The sequence below is a fragment of the Geotrypetes seraphini genome, chromosome 5 (assembly GCF_902459505.1).
Source record: "Geotrypetes seraphini chromosome 5, aGeoSer1.1, whole genome shotgun sequence".
NCBI lineage: Eukaryota > Metazoa > Chordata > Amphibia > Gymnophiona > Dermophiidae > Geotrypetes > Geotrypetes seraphini.
The window spans coordinates 213,791,318-213,808,231 of NC_047088.1; the positions used below are offsets into that span (position 1 = coordinate 213,791,318).

Genomic DNA, 16,914 nt, shown 5'->3' on the forward strand with positions numbered 1-16,914 from the left:
GACACCTAATGCCAAAGTAGGAGTGGCTTATGCCAGAAGTGGCTTTAGGCATCATAAAGCACCTCGGTAGGAGCGATTCACCTTAAAGGTAGGTGCAGGAAACATAGGCCTTGAAAACCCTGGCCTATATTTCCGGTGCCTACCTTTCCCAAAAGCGCAGTTGACACATGATAGATGGCTGCTTTTAAGGTGGCCGCCAACAATGGCGCCGTTTATAGAATCCTGGCCCAAGTGTTTATTTCAATAGAATTTAGCATAATAGAGCCCTGGATTATTCAAATTTAACTCACTATTCAGCCAAATTCAAATAATATATTTGGGCACCATTCTAAGCCAAATTGAATATGAATATTCAGTACAGTCCCAGTATTGCATATATAGACAGTTATGTATGTGTGTGTGTGTATGTATGTATGTATGTATGTATATATGCACTTGTATACGAATCAGATAGAAGATTTCTGTTTGTATGTTATTTTGAACTTGAAAAAAAAGAAGCCAATCTAAAAAAGCTGGTGGTGTAGTGAAGGCTTTGAAATGTATTAATTTTGTTTCTAGATATTCCCAGGTATTTCTTCCAAGGAACTGATTATTTTCTGTACGAAAGTAATGCAGAGTGGGCTGCATTTGAGTTTGTCTGTGGTTGGATGAGAGGTAACTTGATGACCATACATTCTTCCACCGAGCAGGAGTTCATTCATGAGAGAATCAAGAAGGTAAGGAAAATGATCCTCATACAATTATCACATTTAACAGCTCCCAATAAATAGGGTTACCAGATTTTATGTTTAAAAAATCTGAACCCATGCCCCTGTCCCCAGGCCCACCCAGTTCTACCCAGCCCCCACCTCCCGCCCCGTTGCGCCCCAGTCTCACCCCCCCAATCCCGCCCCGTCAAGTGCTCAGATCTATGTCAGGAGGGCATATGTGCATGTGCTATGTGATGACATCACAAGCATGCGTGTGACATTATTGCATTGCATCCACGTATGCAGAGATGCCCACCCAATGATGGCCTAATCTGAAAGCTTTTCAAAACCAGGACAAAGTGTCCGGTTTTGAAAAGCCATCCCGGTCCATCCCAAACATGTCCCCAAAAAAGAGGATATTTCTGGATAAATCCGGACATCTGGTAACCCTACTAATAAATATACCTTGCAACTAAAAATGAAACAATGTAATGTAAGTATACAGGTAGTTCTGTGAGTCCTAGCTCCTATACTCCTCCATACAGACAGTCCCTGGGTTAAACCTTTCTTAAATTGAATTTGTATGTAACTCAGATCCTAGTATTCTTCCCACCTTCTCCACCTCCTTGAGGCCCCTCTTGCATCGCTTTCCATCCATCCCTCTCCACCACGACATCCAACATTACTCCCTCTCATCTCGCTCTTTCCCATGTCCAATAATTCTCTCCCTCCCTATGCCCAATTCTCCTTTCTTCATCTCCCCAATGTGCACCATCTTTCTTTCCCTCTCTCAGACATCCAATTCTCCCTTCCTATTCCCTCCTTCACCTCAGCATCTCTTCCCCTCACTCCCTCCATTCTTCCATTCTATAGCTCATGGTCCCCTCCCTCCGTCCCTTCATTCTGTGTCCCAAGTTCATGCCCCCTCCTTTCTTCCATCATTTATCCAGTTTGTGCTCCCTCCCTCCCGAGTTCTAACACGCCCCTCTCCCTCCCGAGTCCCAACGTGCCCTTCGCTCTCCCTCCATTCTGTACCTCAAGGTCCCAACGTGCCTCCCTCCAGCGGGTGTTTACCTTCTGGCCGGCTCCCTCCTATTTCCTGCTGCAGTCATTTCTCCACACAAAGCTGCGGGTGGAGGCTCCTACACACATCCCACGGCTGAGCCAGAAGCCTTCCCCCTGATGTCAGGGGAGTTTCCTTTGCACAAAGCCGGAAGCCCATGGCTTTGTGCAAAGAAATGAGGAGGGAGCAGGCCAGAAGGTAAACACTCACCAGAGGGAGGCACATATTTGAGATACAGAATGAAGGGAGGAAAAGAGAGTGTGGTGCATTGGGAGTTGGGAGGGAGGGAGAGGGACGCGATAGGACACCTAAGGTAGAACAGGACCCCCGTTCGTAAGTATGAGTCCAATGTAAGTTGGATGTTCAGAAAACGGGGACTGCCTGTACTTTGTTTTGTTATTTTTTTATATTATAGTTCCTTTCACTACAGCCAAATGCTAGGTCAGTGTCAGGAGCCCTTCAATCCACCCTTCCATCTCATCACAGGCCACTCATGAAATGTCACAGGACCAGGATCCCTTTGAAGGGGTGACCCAGAGGGTATATCTTTTGGGGGTGTTTCCTAGAGAGTGAATTAGAAGCAATTAGAGCCTATTCTGTGATTCATGTGAATGTTTTCCCAGAATAATGAGCACAGAAAAGGTCAGGTTGCTTTTTGATAATTTGTAGGGCTTACAAGTTTTCAGGGTGTATATTATTCTTTAGGACTGCAAGGAGACAAGACGACATATATTTTATACAAGAGACCCATTTGTCAACAATTGAGGCAGCAAAATTAGGAGGTGGCTGGCAATGGGAAAAAAGGCAGGTGTGGCATTTCTGATTAATAATATGATTTCTGCTAAATTTCATAATTTTTGGGCTGATCCAATGGGCAGATGTCTCTATGTTAATATGACTTCAGGAAATGATACCTTGACACTTTTCAATATTTATGCACCAAATACAAATCAGGCAGAATTTTTTTTTTTTAATTCCAACAAGTAGTTCTTCACTTGCTACGCCTAATTTAATCGTAGCTGGAGACTTCAATGCTGTAATAGATCCAATTATGGATAAACAGCCCAGTAGACAATTAAAATCATTAAGTCTTGATAACTTTATGAACAATTACGGTTTAAAAGTTATATGGTGGATTTTTTATTTTAATGCTCGGGTATTTACATTTTGTTACTCCCACAACGATTGCCTCACTTTTCATCTTCATCTTTGCTTTAATGATTACTAAATTTACATTTTGTTACCTCTGGGGGAGGCTTAAAGATAGAGGATACCCAGAGAGGGCATTAAAGTTAGCATACAAGCGGGCGAGATTCGCCCAACGGGAACTACTATTACAAGAAAAAGATCACAATGTAATTTTGAATGGGAAAATGGTAGATTTATTACAGTTACAACAATCATTTGATATTTTAAAATTTCAAGGCTATAAATGGTTGCAGTTGAAGTAAGCCATTCAGAAAGGGTTCCCTGACTGGCAAAATCTAAAAAATCAGTATAGCTTCCGGGCCTATGTTTCCAGACAGATTTTCAAGGGCATCAGGCTGCCAAGTGGTATAAAATTAATATCTGAATACTTGGAGAAAAAACCTAAAACAAGCTTAAGAGACATTTGGAGTATAGAAACAAAGCAGCATATTTCTGCGATGCAATGGCCACGGATTTGGACTTGGAGAATAAAATGTACAGCATCAGCATCTATGAGACAAACTTGGTTCTTTTTGTTATATAGAATATTTTGAACCCCAGTTCATTTACAAAAGTTGGATAATTCAAAGTCTAATAGATGCTGTCACTGTCAACTTGAAGTAGGAACACTGGATCATCTTTTATTTTATTGTCCGTTGATACTCAATTTTTGGAAGTCAATTTTGGGAAAAATTAATATGGTATTAGGTGTGTCTTTTCCATTGTCTCATGGCGTAGTTTTATTTGGGACATTGTTGAAACTTAATAGTCCAATTGGCAAATATCAAAATAGACTTATTATTATGACTGGGGTGGCCATGCAATTAATAACTAGAAATTGGAAAAATTGGGATAGGTTGAATTTTTCCTTTTGGTGGGAAACACTTTGGGCTCCTTTTACTAAGCTGCGCTAGTGGTTTTAGCGTGCACACTAGACGCTACCGCCAGCATTGAGCTGGCATTAGTTCTTGGCACTTAGTGCGGGTTTAGCACGCGTGGCAATGCAGTGCGTGCTAAAAACACTAGTGCACCTTAGTAAAAGGAGCCCTTTGTTTATACTATAGATATGAAAGGATGATAGCGGAACAATCTGGAAATAGTAAAAGATTCAAAGAGATTAGGAGTCCATTGGAGGCATTTATTAAACAATAGAGTGATTAACTCCTTAGTTCCTGGATTTGCTTAGATTTCTACACACATCCAGGTAGGGAGGGAGGGGTAGGGAATAGGGTGATTTGTTTCAGATGTTTGCAAGAATTTAAGTGTTGTTATTTGATATTATTGAGTGTATAATTGTTACACTTTTTATAAGTTTTGAAAATCAATAAAGATTTATTTAAAAAAAAAAAGGACTGCAGGGAGAATATACCCTCAAAGAGTAATTTGAAAATGTAGTATTTTTCATCTTATTTTTTAATAGTATTTGATGCAATAATTATCTGTTTTGGTGCAGACTCCACATATATTTGATGTACAGGGTTTGCAGCATATTCAAAGTAGAAGCAGGACAGACCTGAATTATGACAGATATTTTTAGAAAAACAAAATTTCAAATACCTGTAGCAACAAGTGTTGTGAAACATTTCTTCCGGCAATTTACTAGCAGAAAAAAGGTACCAGTAACCACAGAAATTTTTTTTGCTCTTCTAATTCAGACGCCTTCTGTTTTATTTATTTATTTATATTTTCATCAGGATCTTTCTGCATAAATCTACATCAAATTCATTTCTATTGTTTGTGCCTGCTTGATCTTGACATTTGTTGACTTAGATCCACTCTTAGGAAGCTTATTCATGTTTATATTGTAACCATGAGACACTGACAGGCACCCAACTGGTTGAGCTCCCTGATGGATAATTACTAGTGCAGTGTGAACCAGATCAGTCTTGGCCAATAACTATGAAAATCATGGTCCTTGGCCATTTAGAGCATGCAGAGTCCTGTAATGCTAATTATAAATGAAACAGATATTAAAAGTATGTGCGATTGGATATGGTGGGTTTTAGCATCTGTTATGTATACTGGGATTGATTGATCAAGGGTTTGTTCCCTTCTTATGCCTACGTAAATATGGGTGATGAATCAACTCTAGGGTGTCACAGATATTGATATGGAACTCCCACTTCAGTTGTGGAACAACACAGTTATTTTCATTCCATCTGTTAGAACTTGCTGTAGTAAAAACCTCAGCTGTGCCACCTACAAACCCTTGCCTGTTGCCAAAAAGATGCATGTTTCCCTCTGAATCATAAGATATTAATGTGGCGTTCATCACCTCTCAATGGTTTGCTTGATAATGACTTCATAGAGAAAGGGCCTATGCTGATATTATATTTTAACCAATAGCACCAGTTCAGCATTCCTAATCACCAGTTCACAAACTTAGTTTTTTAAAAACTTTCCAGTGTGATTAAAATGTCTTCCCCATGTCCTCCTAATCTATCCAACATGGAGCCAAGTTTCAATATTGCATCAAGGAAATGAAAAACTGTTCACCCTGATTTGTTGGTATTATCCATAGGAAGGTAAATAATTGAGCAATACTAAGAGGATCCAAATAACATCTACGGTGTTCATCTCCTTCCAGTTGCAGGGGAGAGTGTGGCGCAGTGGTTAAAGCTACAGCCTCAGCACCCTGGGGTTGTAGGTTCAAGCCCATGCTGCTGGCAAGTCACTTAATCCCCCCATTGCTCCAGGTACTTTATATAGATTGTGAGCCCACCAGGACAGACAGGGAAAAATGCTTGAGTACCTGAATAAATTCATGTAAACCGTTCTGAGCTCTCCTGGGAGAACGGAATAGAAAATTGAATAAATAAATGAATGGATCAGTGACGTAGTGCGGATGAGAGATGCTCCCTCCCCATCCTCATTTCCACTGCTTCCCCAATCCTGCCTGCCGCGCCCCCTCCGTATCCTGTACCTCTAGTTCAAGTTGTTCACGGTAGTGTGTGGTGCAATGGTTAGAGTTACAGCCCCAGCACCCTGGGATTGTGGGTTCAAATCCCACACTGCTCCTTGTGACCCTGGGCAAGTCACTCAATCCCCCAGTGCCCCAGGTACATTAGATAGAGTGTGAGTCCGCCGAGACAGATAGGGAAAAATGCTTGAGTATCTGAATAATTTGTAATCTGCATAGAATTGTAGGTTATGCAAAATATAAACAATTCAATTAAAATTTAATTTAATTAATTAATTAATCAAAAATTAGCAACGTGCTTCTCGCAACCCCATCGGCTCTCTCTCTGTCATTTCCTATGCAAAGCACCCGGAAGCGACATCAACAGGAGAGCCAACGGGGTCACAAAGAGCATGTTGTTGACCGCCGCGAACATCAACTTCATCTAGAGTTATGGGGGAAGGGAAGGAGGCATGCACATGGAGGGGAGGAATGGGAAGAGGCGGTGGTACTGAGAGGAGGAGGGGTACCGGTGCCCCCACCAACATGACGCCTGGGGCAGACTACACACCCCATCCCCCCTTTACTACGCCAGTTGGAAGGAGATGAAGAGTCTGCCCAGTTATTTCTGTCTCCTCTGCTAAGGATATGTCCCTGCTGCCAGCTATAGAGAGAACTTGTAATGTATCTCTCCTTATCCACTTCAGATTTTGTAGTCTTTCTTCTTTGCATGCCACCTACTTAGAAAGTTGAACACAGAAGATATTCCCCTAGTTCAGTTCCAGGAATCGGTGATTTGGACTTCATCTCAGCATTTCTCTAGAATGCTCATAGTTAACTTATAGAAGAAAAGAAGTAGGGGAGGACCAACAAAAAGTAGAAAAAGGACTAAAAAACCTGCCGGTGGGGGAAGGGAAAAGGAACGGAGAATTGTTGGATATAGGTGTGTGGCGTGAGAGGGAAAGAGATGATGTATATGGGGAGAGGAAGAATTGTTGGACATGATAGTGGTGGAGAGGAGGAAGGGAGAAATGTTACACTGGGAGGGAGGGGAGATGGTCCAAAGAAGGGAGAGAAGTTAGACCACTGGAATAGGAAGGAGATAGAGAGATGCTGGACCATAGAAAGGAAGGAGGGGAGAGTGATGTTAGACCTCAGGAAGAGGGAGGGAAGGAGAGAGAGATGCCCTTCAAACAAAAAAGTGTTCCGCTGCCTATGCATTCTATTCTACTGATCCCAGGGCAAGCAGTGGATTTCCCCTTAGCAGACTAGACAACTGTGTTGAATCAGGTGGAGATGTATTTGTTATCATTTGTGTACTGCTGGGTCTGGTTTTGGGAGCCTAATTTTTTAAAAACACGAGCTCTTCAGTTGCCTTTATATATAAAATAGGTGCCTTTTTGGACTTTTAGCATAGACATTCTCTAATAAAATTACAACAAATGCAACGTTTATTAAGAAAATAAAATAAGCCAACAGGCTATTAAGCTATAGCATTGCCTTTCACCTGCTGAATACATAATATTCATGTTGCTGAAAACATAATATTAATGTAGTCTCAGATATACAGTAGAATCCCAGTTAACCAGTATTCAACTAACCAGCACACTCAACTGGCAAAAAAAAATTGCTGGCAAAAAAAAAAATGTCTCCCACGCTCCTCAGACAACCTCCAAAGTTGTGCTCCTGACCCAACAACTCCCCTCCCTCCCTCCAGCCCTCGAAGCATCAGTGGCAGCTACAAATCTCCCTCCATCCAGTTCCCCAAGCATTGCAGCAGCCACAAATCTCCCTTCCTCCAGCCCCCGAAGAAGAAGACAGCCAGTCCTGACACCCTCCTTTACCCAAAGCAGCAGAACAGATCCTAACAACCCTCTCTCACTTACCTGAAGCATCAGAGCCTGTCCTGAAACCCCACCCCCTACTTACTGCTCCAAAGCAGTAGCAGCAGCCAGTGAGCAGAGGCAGTGCCGTAAACAGGCTGCTTCTGGCCAGCCCCAGCAGGGCCTTTCCTCTGCCCCGAGGGGTTGTCAGGACTGGCTGCCTGCTGCTTCAGGGTTCAGAGGAAGGGAGGGGTGTTGTCAGGACCAACTGCCATGGATGCTGGACCCATAAGTGTGGGGCGGGAAGAAAGGGACATGGATACTGGTCCTGCAGGGTGAAGGTCAGGGGAGATGGATGGATGCTGGACCCATAAATGGGGGGAGAGAAGGGGGAAGCAGAGAAAGTGACCCAGAAAGAAGAAAATAACAGATGCTGGACCTACTAGTGGGATAGGGGGGATGATAGAGTGAGATGGTAAAGGAGACAAAACTATTTTTATAGTAACTCTGAAGCAACCAGAAACTACAGTTATCCAGCATCCACCAATCCCCATGGGTGCCGGATAACTTAGAATCCACTCTAATCAGTTTTTAAGAACATAAGAATGATCAGACCAATGGTCCATCTAGCCCAGTATCCTGTTTTCACAGTGGCCAATCCAGGACACAAGTAACTGGCAAAACCCCAAATAGTAGCAACATTCCATACTACCGATCCCAGGACAAGCATTGACATCACCCAAGTCTGTCTCAATAGCAGACTGTGGACTTTTTCTCCTGGAACTTGTCCAAATGTTTTTTAAACCCATCTATGGCCACATCCTCTGGCAGTGCTTTACTGTTTTCCGAGTGAAAAAATATTTCCCTGTAATTTCATTGAGTGCTCTCTAGTCTTTGTAACTTTTGATGGAGTACAAAAATCAATTCAATTGTACCCGTTCTATACTACTCAGGATTTTGTAGTCTACTAACATTTGCAAATGTTTTGCAGGTATCAAATGGTGAACTTAACTGGTGGATTGGATTAATTGCCGAAAATCCTAATGATGAATTTCAGTAAGATGTATACCTGTTTTTCTAAAATAATATGTAATTCCAAAATGTTCAAGTGCCTATGCATTGAGCATGCATGTCAAAGCTGTCTTTTATCATATTTTTTTTTTTTTTTTATTGAGGAAGATTCAAAGTATACCACATGCTATTTTCACACAAAAACCAATTTCAAAGTCATGAACATTTTCCTGTAAATTTTTAAATTGTGATCCGCTTAGGTTTGTTTTGTATGGTCATAGTGGTATAGTAAAGGTGAAGTTAAAAAAATAATGTAGGTTTGTCCAAATTCAGTCCTTGAGGCTCATAAACAGGCCAGATTTTCAGGCTATCCCTAATGAAAATGCATGAAAGATTTGCATACAGTGAAGATAGTGGGCATGCACATCCCTTCATGCATATTCATCAGGACAGCCTGAAAACCTGGCCTGGTTGTGACCCTCGAGAACTGAACTAGGAAAAGTCTGCAAGGGTCTTAAAAATCAAGATATATTAGAAATGTAGAAGTCTTCTGCATCTTCCAGTTCTTTAAACCTGTATACCCAACAGTCCTGACTATTTATGGGTTTTCTTCCCGTTTACACTTGAGTATATTTAGGTTGTAACCTGTCTTTATATTTTTGTTGTAACCTGCCTTTACTATTTCTGTAACAGACAATATATGTAATGTAATGTAATTTATTTCTTATATACCGCTACATCCGTTAGGTTCTAAGCGGTTTACAGAAAATATACATTAAGATTAGAAATAAGAAAGGTACTTGAAAAATTCCCTTACTGTCCCGAAGGCTCACAATCTAACTAAAGTACCTGGAGGGTAATAGAGAAGTGAAAAGTAGAGTTAGAGGAAAAATAAAAATAAAATAAACATTTTAACAAGACAGCATTGATCTAAATACTTTGGAAGGTAGAAGAGAGGAGAGAAAGGAGTTGTACAATAGAGAATGACACGGTGAAAAAATTGGTCCCCGTCACCGCCCCGTCCCCGTCTCACCATCCCCGTCACCGCCCCGTCCCCGTCTCACCATCCTCTTCACCGCCCCGTCACCGCCACTGCCACCCCATTCACCGCCCCGTCACCGCCACTGCAATCCCATTCACTTTTCTTTATTTACGTATAAAGGAAACATTCTTTAAAACTTTAAAACTTAGTTAAATATTAGTTAATAACTATACAAAAACAAAACACGCAGAGAAAAAATTAATTAATAAAAATTCTCAAAACTGACACATTTTGATCACTAAATTTAAAATAGTTATTTTTCATACAGTTTTTCAATCACTAATCTTCCACCACCCCTGGGGCTAGCAATGCAAAAACAAACACGACATGTACTTTAAATGCTGCCGTGATTAGCATAGTGACCGCGGCTACGGCTGCAAGTCTCCCCTCCCCCCAGCGATCACGGCAGGAGGGCACCCAACCCCTCCTGTAGACCCCCCCAACGGCCCTCCCGACAATCGCAGCAGAAGGGTACCCAACCCCTCCTGCCGGTCCTCCCAATGGCCTCCCCTAAGATCGCCGGCAGGAGGGTACCCAACCCCTCCTGCTGGACCCCCCCCCAACGAACCCTCCCACCCCGGAACCCCCTTAGTCTTACTTTTCAAGTTGGACCGGACAGCTCCTCGCTCGTCTGGCCAGCAGGCCTGCCTCCGTCCAAATGAGGCGGGCCCGCCCCTCCCCTCCCCTCCCCTCCCCTGCCTCCCAATGGCCTCCCCTAAGATCGCCGGCAGGAGGGTACCCAACCCCTCCTGCTGGACCCCCCCCAACGAACCCTCCCACCCCGGAACCCCCTTAGTCTTACTTTTCAAGTTGGACCGGACAGCTCCTCGCTCGTCTGGCCAGCAGGCCTGCCTCCGTCCAAATGAGGCGGGCCCGCCCCTACCCTGCCCAACCCACAGGATCCTAGGGCCTGATTGGTCTAGGCACCTAAAGCCACTCCCGCTATAGGAGGGGCCTTAGGTGCTTGGGCCAATCAGGCCCTAGGATCCTGTGGGTTAGGCAGGGGAGGGGAGGGGCGGGCCCGCCTCATTTGGACGGAGGCAGGCCTGCTGGCCAGACGAGCGAGGAGCTGTCCGGTCCAACTTGAAAAGTAAGACTAAGGGGGTTCCGGGGTGGGAGGGTTCGTTGGGGGGGGGGGTCCAGCAGGAGGGGTTGGGTACCCTCCTGCCGGCGATCTTAGGGGAGGCCATTGGGAGGCAGGGGAGGGGAGGGGAGGGGAGGGGCGGGCCCGCCTCATTTGGACGGAGGCAGGCCTGCTGGCCAGACGAGCGAGGAGCTGTCCGGTCCAACTTGAAAAGTAAGACTAAGGGGGTTCCGGGGTGGGAGGGTTCGTTGGGGGGGGGTCCAGCAGGAGGGGTTGGGTACCCTCCTGCCGGCGATCTTAGGGGAGGCCATTGGGAGGACCGGCAGGAGGGGTTGGGTACCCTTCTGCTGCGATTGGCAGGAAGGGTTGAAATGACAAATGAGGAGCACGGTGAAATAGCGGTTCCTAGAAGGGGGTACATTGGCCCGCGGGGACAAACCTGTTCACCGTTTCCGCGGTCGGTGAATGGCCTTGTCCCCGTCACCGCAGCGACTGCTAGTTTTCTTCCCCGTTTTCGGCGGTGACCCGCGGCTTAAATGCGGTGGCCGCGGGTAAACCGTCACCGTGTCATTCTCTATTGTACAATCATACAGAGAAAGGCAAAGCACTAGAGCAGTGGTCCCCAACCCTATCCTGCAGGACCACCAGCCAGTCAGGTTTTCAGGATAGCCCTAATGAATATGCATGAGAGAGATTTGCATATAATGGAGGTGACAGGCATGCAAATCTGCTCCATGTATATTCATTAGGGCTATCCTGAAAACCTGACTGGCTGGTGGTCCTCCAGGACAGGGTTAGGAACCATTGCACTAGAATATTCCCTCAGTAGACAACAGGACATACTCCAAGCAAAATGTGTTTTTGTTGGGCGAGGGGAAACCTGACCATTGTACTTCCAGATCTTTTGAAACTAGGGTTGGGATCATAAGCCTTTATATGCAGCTAGTAGGGAATTTTTTTCCCTTACTTTGGGCTACTTTAGCAAAGCCACAGTAGCACTTTCCATTTGGCAAATACAACAAAGCCCATTCAATTCCTATGGGCTTTGTCGCATTTGCCAAACCAGGAATCACTACCACAACTTTGTAAGAACATAAGAAGTTGCCCCCGCTGAGTCAGACCAGAGGTCCATCTTGCTCAGCGGTCCGCTCCCGCGGCGGCCCATCAGGCCTAGTGGTCCCTGATTAATTTTGTAACTTACCTCTAATCCCATCCCTATAATCTACCTTTACTCTTATCTGTACCCCTCAATCCCTTTGTCTTCCAAGTACCTATCCAAAGCTTCTTTGAACCCCTGTAGCGTGCTCCTGTTTATCACATCCTCTGGTAGCGCGTTCCATGTATCCACCACCCTCTGTGTGAAAAAGAACTTCCTGGCGTTTGTTCTAAACCTCTCCCCTTTCAATTTCTCTGAGTGCCCCCTTGTACTTATTGATCCCCTTAATTTGAAAAGTCTGTCCCTGTCTATTTTTTCTATGCCCTTCATGATCTTGAAGGTTTCTATCATGTCTCCTCTAAGTCTCCGCTTTTCCAGGGAGAAAAGCCCTAGCTTTTTCAGTCTGTCAGTATATGAGAGGTCCTCCATGCCCTTTATTAGCTTAGTTGCTCTTCTCTGGACCCTCTCAAGTACCTCCTTCTTGAGGTACGGCGACCAGAACTGAACACAGTACTCCAGGTGCGGGCGCACCATAGCACGATACAGTGGCAGGATGACTTCCTTTGTCCTGGTCGTGATACCCTTCTTAATGATACCCAACATTCTGTTTGCTTTCCTTGAGGCCGTGGCACACTGCGCCGACGCCTTCAATGTTGTGTCTACCATCACTCCCAGGTCTCTTTCAAGGTCGTTCACCCCTAGCGCTGATCCCCCCATTTTGTAAGTGAACATCGGGTTTTTTTCCCTATATGCATGACCTTGCATTTCCCTATGTTGAAACTCATTTGCCACTTTTTGGCCCATTTTTCCAGTGTTGTCAGATCTTTTTGGAGATCTTCGCAGTCCTCCATGTTATTGACCTTGCGATATAGTTTGGTGTCATCTGCAAATTTAATAACCTCACATTTTGCTCCTGCTTCCAGGTCGTTAATGAATATATTGAATAGGAGCGGTCCCAGCACCGACCCCTGTGGAACTCCGCTCGTGACCCATTGCCAGTCTGAGTAATGTCCCTTTACTCCAACCCTCTGTTTAGTGTCCGCCAGCCAGTTTTTGATCCATCAGTGGACCTCCTCTTGCACCCCATGGTTCCATAGCTTCCTTAGTAGTCTTTCGTGTGGCACCTTGTCGAAGGCTTTTTGGAAGTCAAGGTAAATGATATCTATGAATTCCCCTTTATCCACCTGGCTGGTTACCCCCTCAAAGAAGTATAATAAGTTCGTGAGGCATGACCTGCCCTTGCAGAAGCCATGCTGGCTCGACTTTAGCTGCCCATAGTTGTCGATGTGTTCCCAGATGCTGTCTTTAATCAGTGCTTCCATCATCTATCCCGGGACCGAGGTCAAGCTCACCGGCCTGTAGTTTCCTGGGTCTCCCCTTGAGCCTTTCTTGAAGATGGGCGTGACATTTGCTATTTTCCAGTCTTCCGGAATCTCTCCAGTTTTTAGGGATAGGTTGCATATTTGTCGAAGTGGCTCAGCTATTTCGTTCCTTAGTTCCTTGAGTACCCTTGGGTGAATGCCATCCGGACCTGGCGATTTGTCGCTCTTTAGCCTGTCTATCTGCCTGAGGACATCCACCTTGCTCGCCTCTAGCTGGACCAGATTTTCATCCTGCTCTCCTTATACGATCTCCTCGGGCTCCGGAATGTTGGTTGTGTCCTCCCTCGTGAAAACTGACGTGAAGAACTTATTTAGCCTGTCAGCTATCTCCTTTTCCTCTTTTACCACTCCCTTTCTGTCCTCATCATCCAAGGGTTCCACTTCCTCCCTTGCTGGTTGCTTCCCCTTAATGTACCTGAAGAATGATTTGAAGTTTGTTGCTTCCCCTGCCAGTCTCTCTTCATATTCTTTTTTTGCTTTCCTAACCACTCGATGACACTCCTTTTGGTGTTTTTTGTGTTCCTTGTAAAAGGAGCCCTTTGTCTCCTCTTGACTGAGTTCATCTCTTCCTCCCTTCCATTTATTTTGCATACAAAGGATTGTCAAAAAGTTAATATAGTCTACACCAGTGTTTCTCAACCTGAGGTACATGTACCCCAGAGGGTACACGGGCCACCTGTTGGGGGTACATGGGCTGGCTGCCATCTGGGATCTCTCCCTGCCTATCCCCTCACTGAAGCCACCATTTCCTCCCTGCCCCACTACCAAAGCCAACCCTGCCACCTGACATGCTTCGTTCCCACCCCCCTGCCGCCACCGCAACAGGGACAGGCCAGGCACGTGCAGCGACTGCACATGGCCAGCCCACAAGCCTTCCCCCAACGTTAATTCTGATATCGGAGAGAAGGTTCCGGCCCAGCCAATCAGGTTCCGGCCAGCGCAACCAGAGACTTATGAAATCACCAGACAACAAAGGTAGGAAAAATGATTTTATTTTCAATTTAGTACCGTATTTTCACGCAGATAATGCGCACCCGTGTATAACGCGCACACGGGTATAGCGCGCAGAAACCACAATATTATGTATAAAAACTTTTGTATACCGCGCTCACGGGTATAACGCGCATGCTGCCCGGCTGTCCTTTCGCCCGCCCCGACTCTCCTCTGACCACCCCGACTCTCCTTTCGCCCGCCCCGACTCTCCTTTCGCCCTCCCCGACTCTCCGTGCCCTGTCCCGACTCTCCGTTTACCCGCCCTGCCCTGCCCCCCCCCCCCGGCAGGATCACTCGCACCCCCACCCCGAAGGACCGCCGACTCCCAGACAATATCGGGCCAGAAGGGAGCCCAAACCCTCCTGGCCACGGCGACCCCCTACCCCCACCCCGCACTACATTACGGGCAGGAGGGATCCCAGGCCCTCCTGCCCTCGACGCAAACCCCCCTCCCTCCAACGACCGCCCCCCCCCCAAGAACCTCCGACCGCCCCCTCATAAATGCTTTTATTAGAAGCTTATGGCTTGCCCACTAAATATCCTCCCTTCTGGAAGACACAGCATAGAGTCTAATAAGAGCCCACGAGATACAAAAGTTTTTCTACATAGTTCCCACCCCGCCCGACGACCGATTCACCTCCCCCCCCCAGCAGGACCGCTCGCACCCCCACCCCGAACGACCGCTCGCACGCGCTCCCACCCGCACCCGCGATCGGAGCAAGAGGGAGCCCAAGCCCTCTTGCCCGGCCGACTCCCCGACAATATCGGGCCAGGAGGGAGCCCAAACCCTCCTGGCCACGGCGACCCCCCACCCCGCACTACATTACGGGCAGGAGGGATCCCAGGCCCTCCTGCCCTCGACGCAAACCCCCCTCCCTCCAACGACCGCCCCCCCCAAGCACCTCCGACCGCCCCCCCCAGCCGACCCGCGCCCCCCCTGGCCGACCCCCACGACACCCCCACCCCCTTCCCCGTACCTTTGGTAGTTGGCCGGACAGACGGGAGCCAACCCCGCCTGTCCGGCAGGCAGCCAACGACGGAATGAGGCCGGATTGGCCCATCCGTCCCAAAGCTCCGCCTACTGGTGGGGCCTAAGGCGCGTGGGCCAATCAGAATAGGCCCTGGAGCCTTAGGTCCCACCTGGGGGCGCGGCCTGAGGCACATGGTCGGGTTGGGCCCATGTGCCTCAGGCCACGCCCCCAGGTGGGACCTAAGGCTCCAGGGCCTATTCTGATTGGCCCACGCGCCTTAGGCCCCACCAGTAGGCGGAGCTTTGGGACGGATGGGCCAATCCGGCCTCATTCCGTCGTTGGCTGCCTGCCGGACAGGCGGGTTTGGCTCCCGTCTGTCCGGCCAACTACCAAAGGTACGGGGAAGGGGGGTGGGGGTCGGCCAGGGGGGTCGCGGGTCGGCTGGGGGGGCGGTCGTAGGTTCTTGGGGGGGGCGGTCATTGGAGGGAGGGGGGTTTGCGTCGAGGGCAGGAGGGCCTGGGATCCCTCCTGCCCGTAATGTAGTGCGGGGTGGGGGTAGGGGGTCGCCGTGGCCAGGAGGGTTTGGGCTCCCTCCTGGCCCGATATTGTCGGGGAGTCGGCCGGGCAAGAGGGCTTGGGCTCCCTCTTGCTCCGATCGCGGGTGCGGGTGGGAGCGTGTGCGAGCGGTCGTTCGGGGTGGGGGTGCGAGCGGTCCTGCTGGGGGGGGTGAATCGGGCGTCGGGCGGGGTGGGAACTATGTAGAAAAACTTTTGTATACCGCGCTCACGCGTATAACGCGCGAGGGGTATGCGCGGTAGGTAAAAACGCGTATAACGCGCGCGTTATATGCGTGAAAATACGGTAATCAAAATGTGTCAGTTTTGAGAATTTATATCTGCTGTCTATATTTTGCACTATATTTGTCTATTTTTCTGTAGTTGTTACTGAGGTGACATTGCATATTTTAAAGTAATCTGCCTTGACCTCTTTGAAACCCCCCCAAATATAAATGATAGTTAACATTTTCTCTGCATACAGTGTGCTTTATGTTTTTATAATTTTGTGGTTACTATTATGTATTAATAAGATTATATTCTATGTATATGAAAAATGGTTGGAAGAAATTGCATTATAATTAGTACTATTATTATGGGGTGGAGTCAGTGGTAGAGTTTGGGTGGGTCAGGGGCAGAGTTTTGGCAGGGTACTCAGTTGGTATTTGTTAGGCTTAGAGGGTACTTGGCTTGAAAAAGCTGAGAAACACTGGTCTGCACTATAGAAAGCTAAATTTATTTCTCACATTTCAGCTGGAGAGATGGTTCACCCCTAACATATCAGAACTGGAATAATGGACAAGAGAAAACACAGGCCTTGCAGAGTGCCAGATGTGCCTATATTTCAGCCCAAACAGGTCAGTTTTTATACCAGGCCACTAACCCTGTTGTACCACCTGCATACAGTTTAACCAAAAAAGAAAATTGCTTTAGATAATATAGGTTTCTTTTAGGCAGTAGTTTCCTTTCTGGATCACCACATGCTACAGATAAAAATATATTTGCTTTGAATCTCTATATATTGAGATTGGGGGCCATGATGTTGATGACATCTTCTCT

General features: G+C 46.7%; 1 protein-coding gene across 3 annotated transcripts in view; it reads left to right on the forward strand.

Moving 5' to 3' along the window:
* PLA2R1 (phospholipase A2 receptor 1) overlaps positions 1–16,914 on the forward strand; it is a 206,411-nt gene that overhangs the window by 124,779 nt on the left and 64,718 nt on the right. For all 3 annotated transcript variants that reach the window (XM_033944554.1, XM_033944552.1, XM_033944553.1), the window contains exons 17-19: positions 559–716; positions 8,654–8,718; positions 16,609–16,712. In XM_033944554.1, the coding sequence (XP_033800445.1) occupies positions 559–716; positions 8,654–8,718; positions 16,609–16,712 (327 nt within the window). The remainder of the gene's footprint in view (positions 1–558; positions 717–8,653; positions 8,719–16,608; positions 16,713–16,914) is intronic.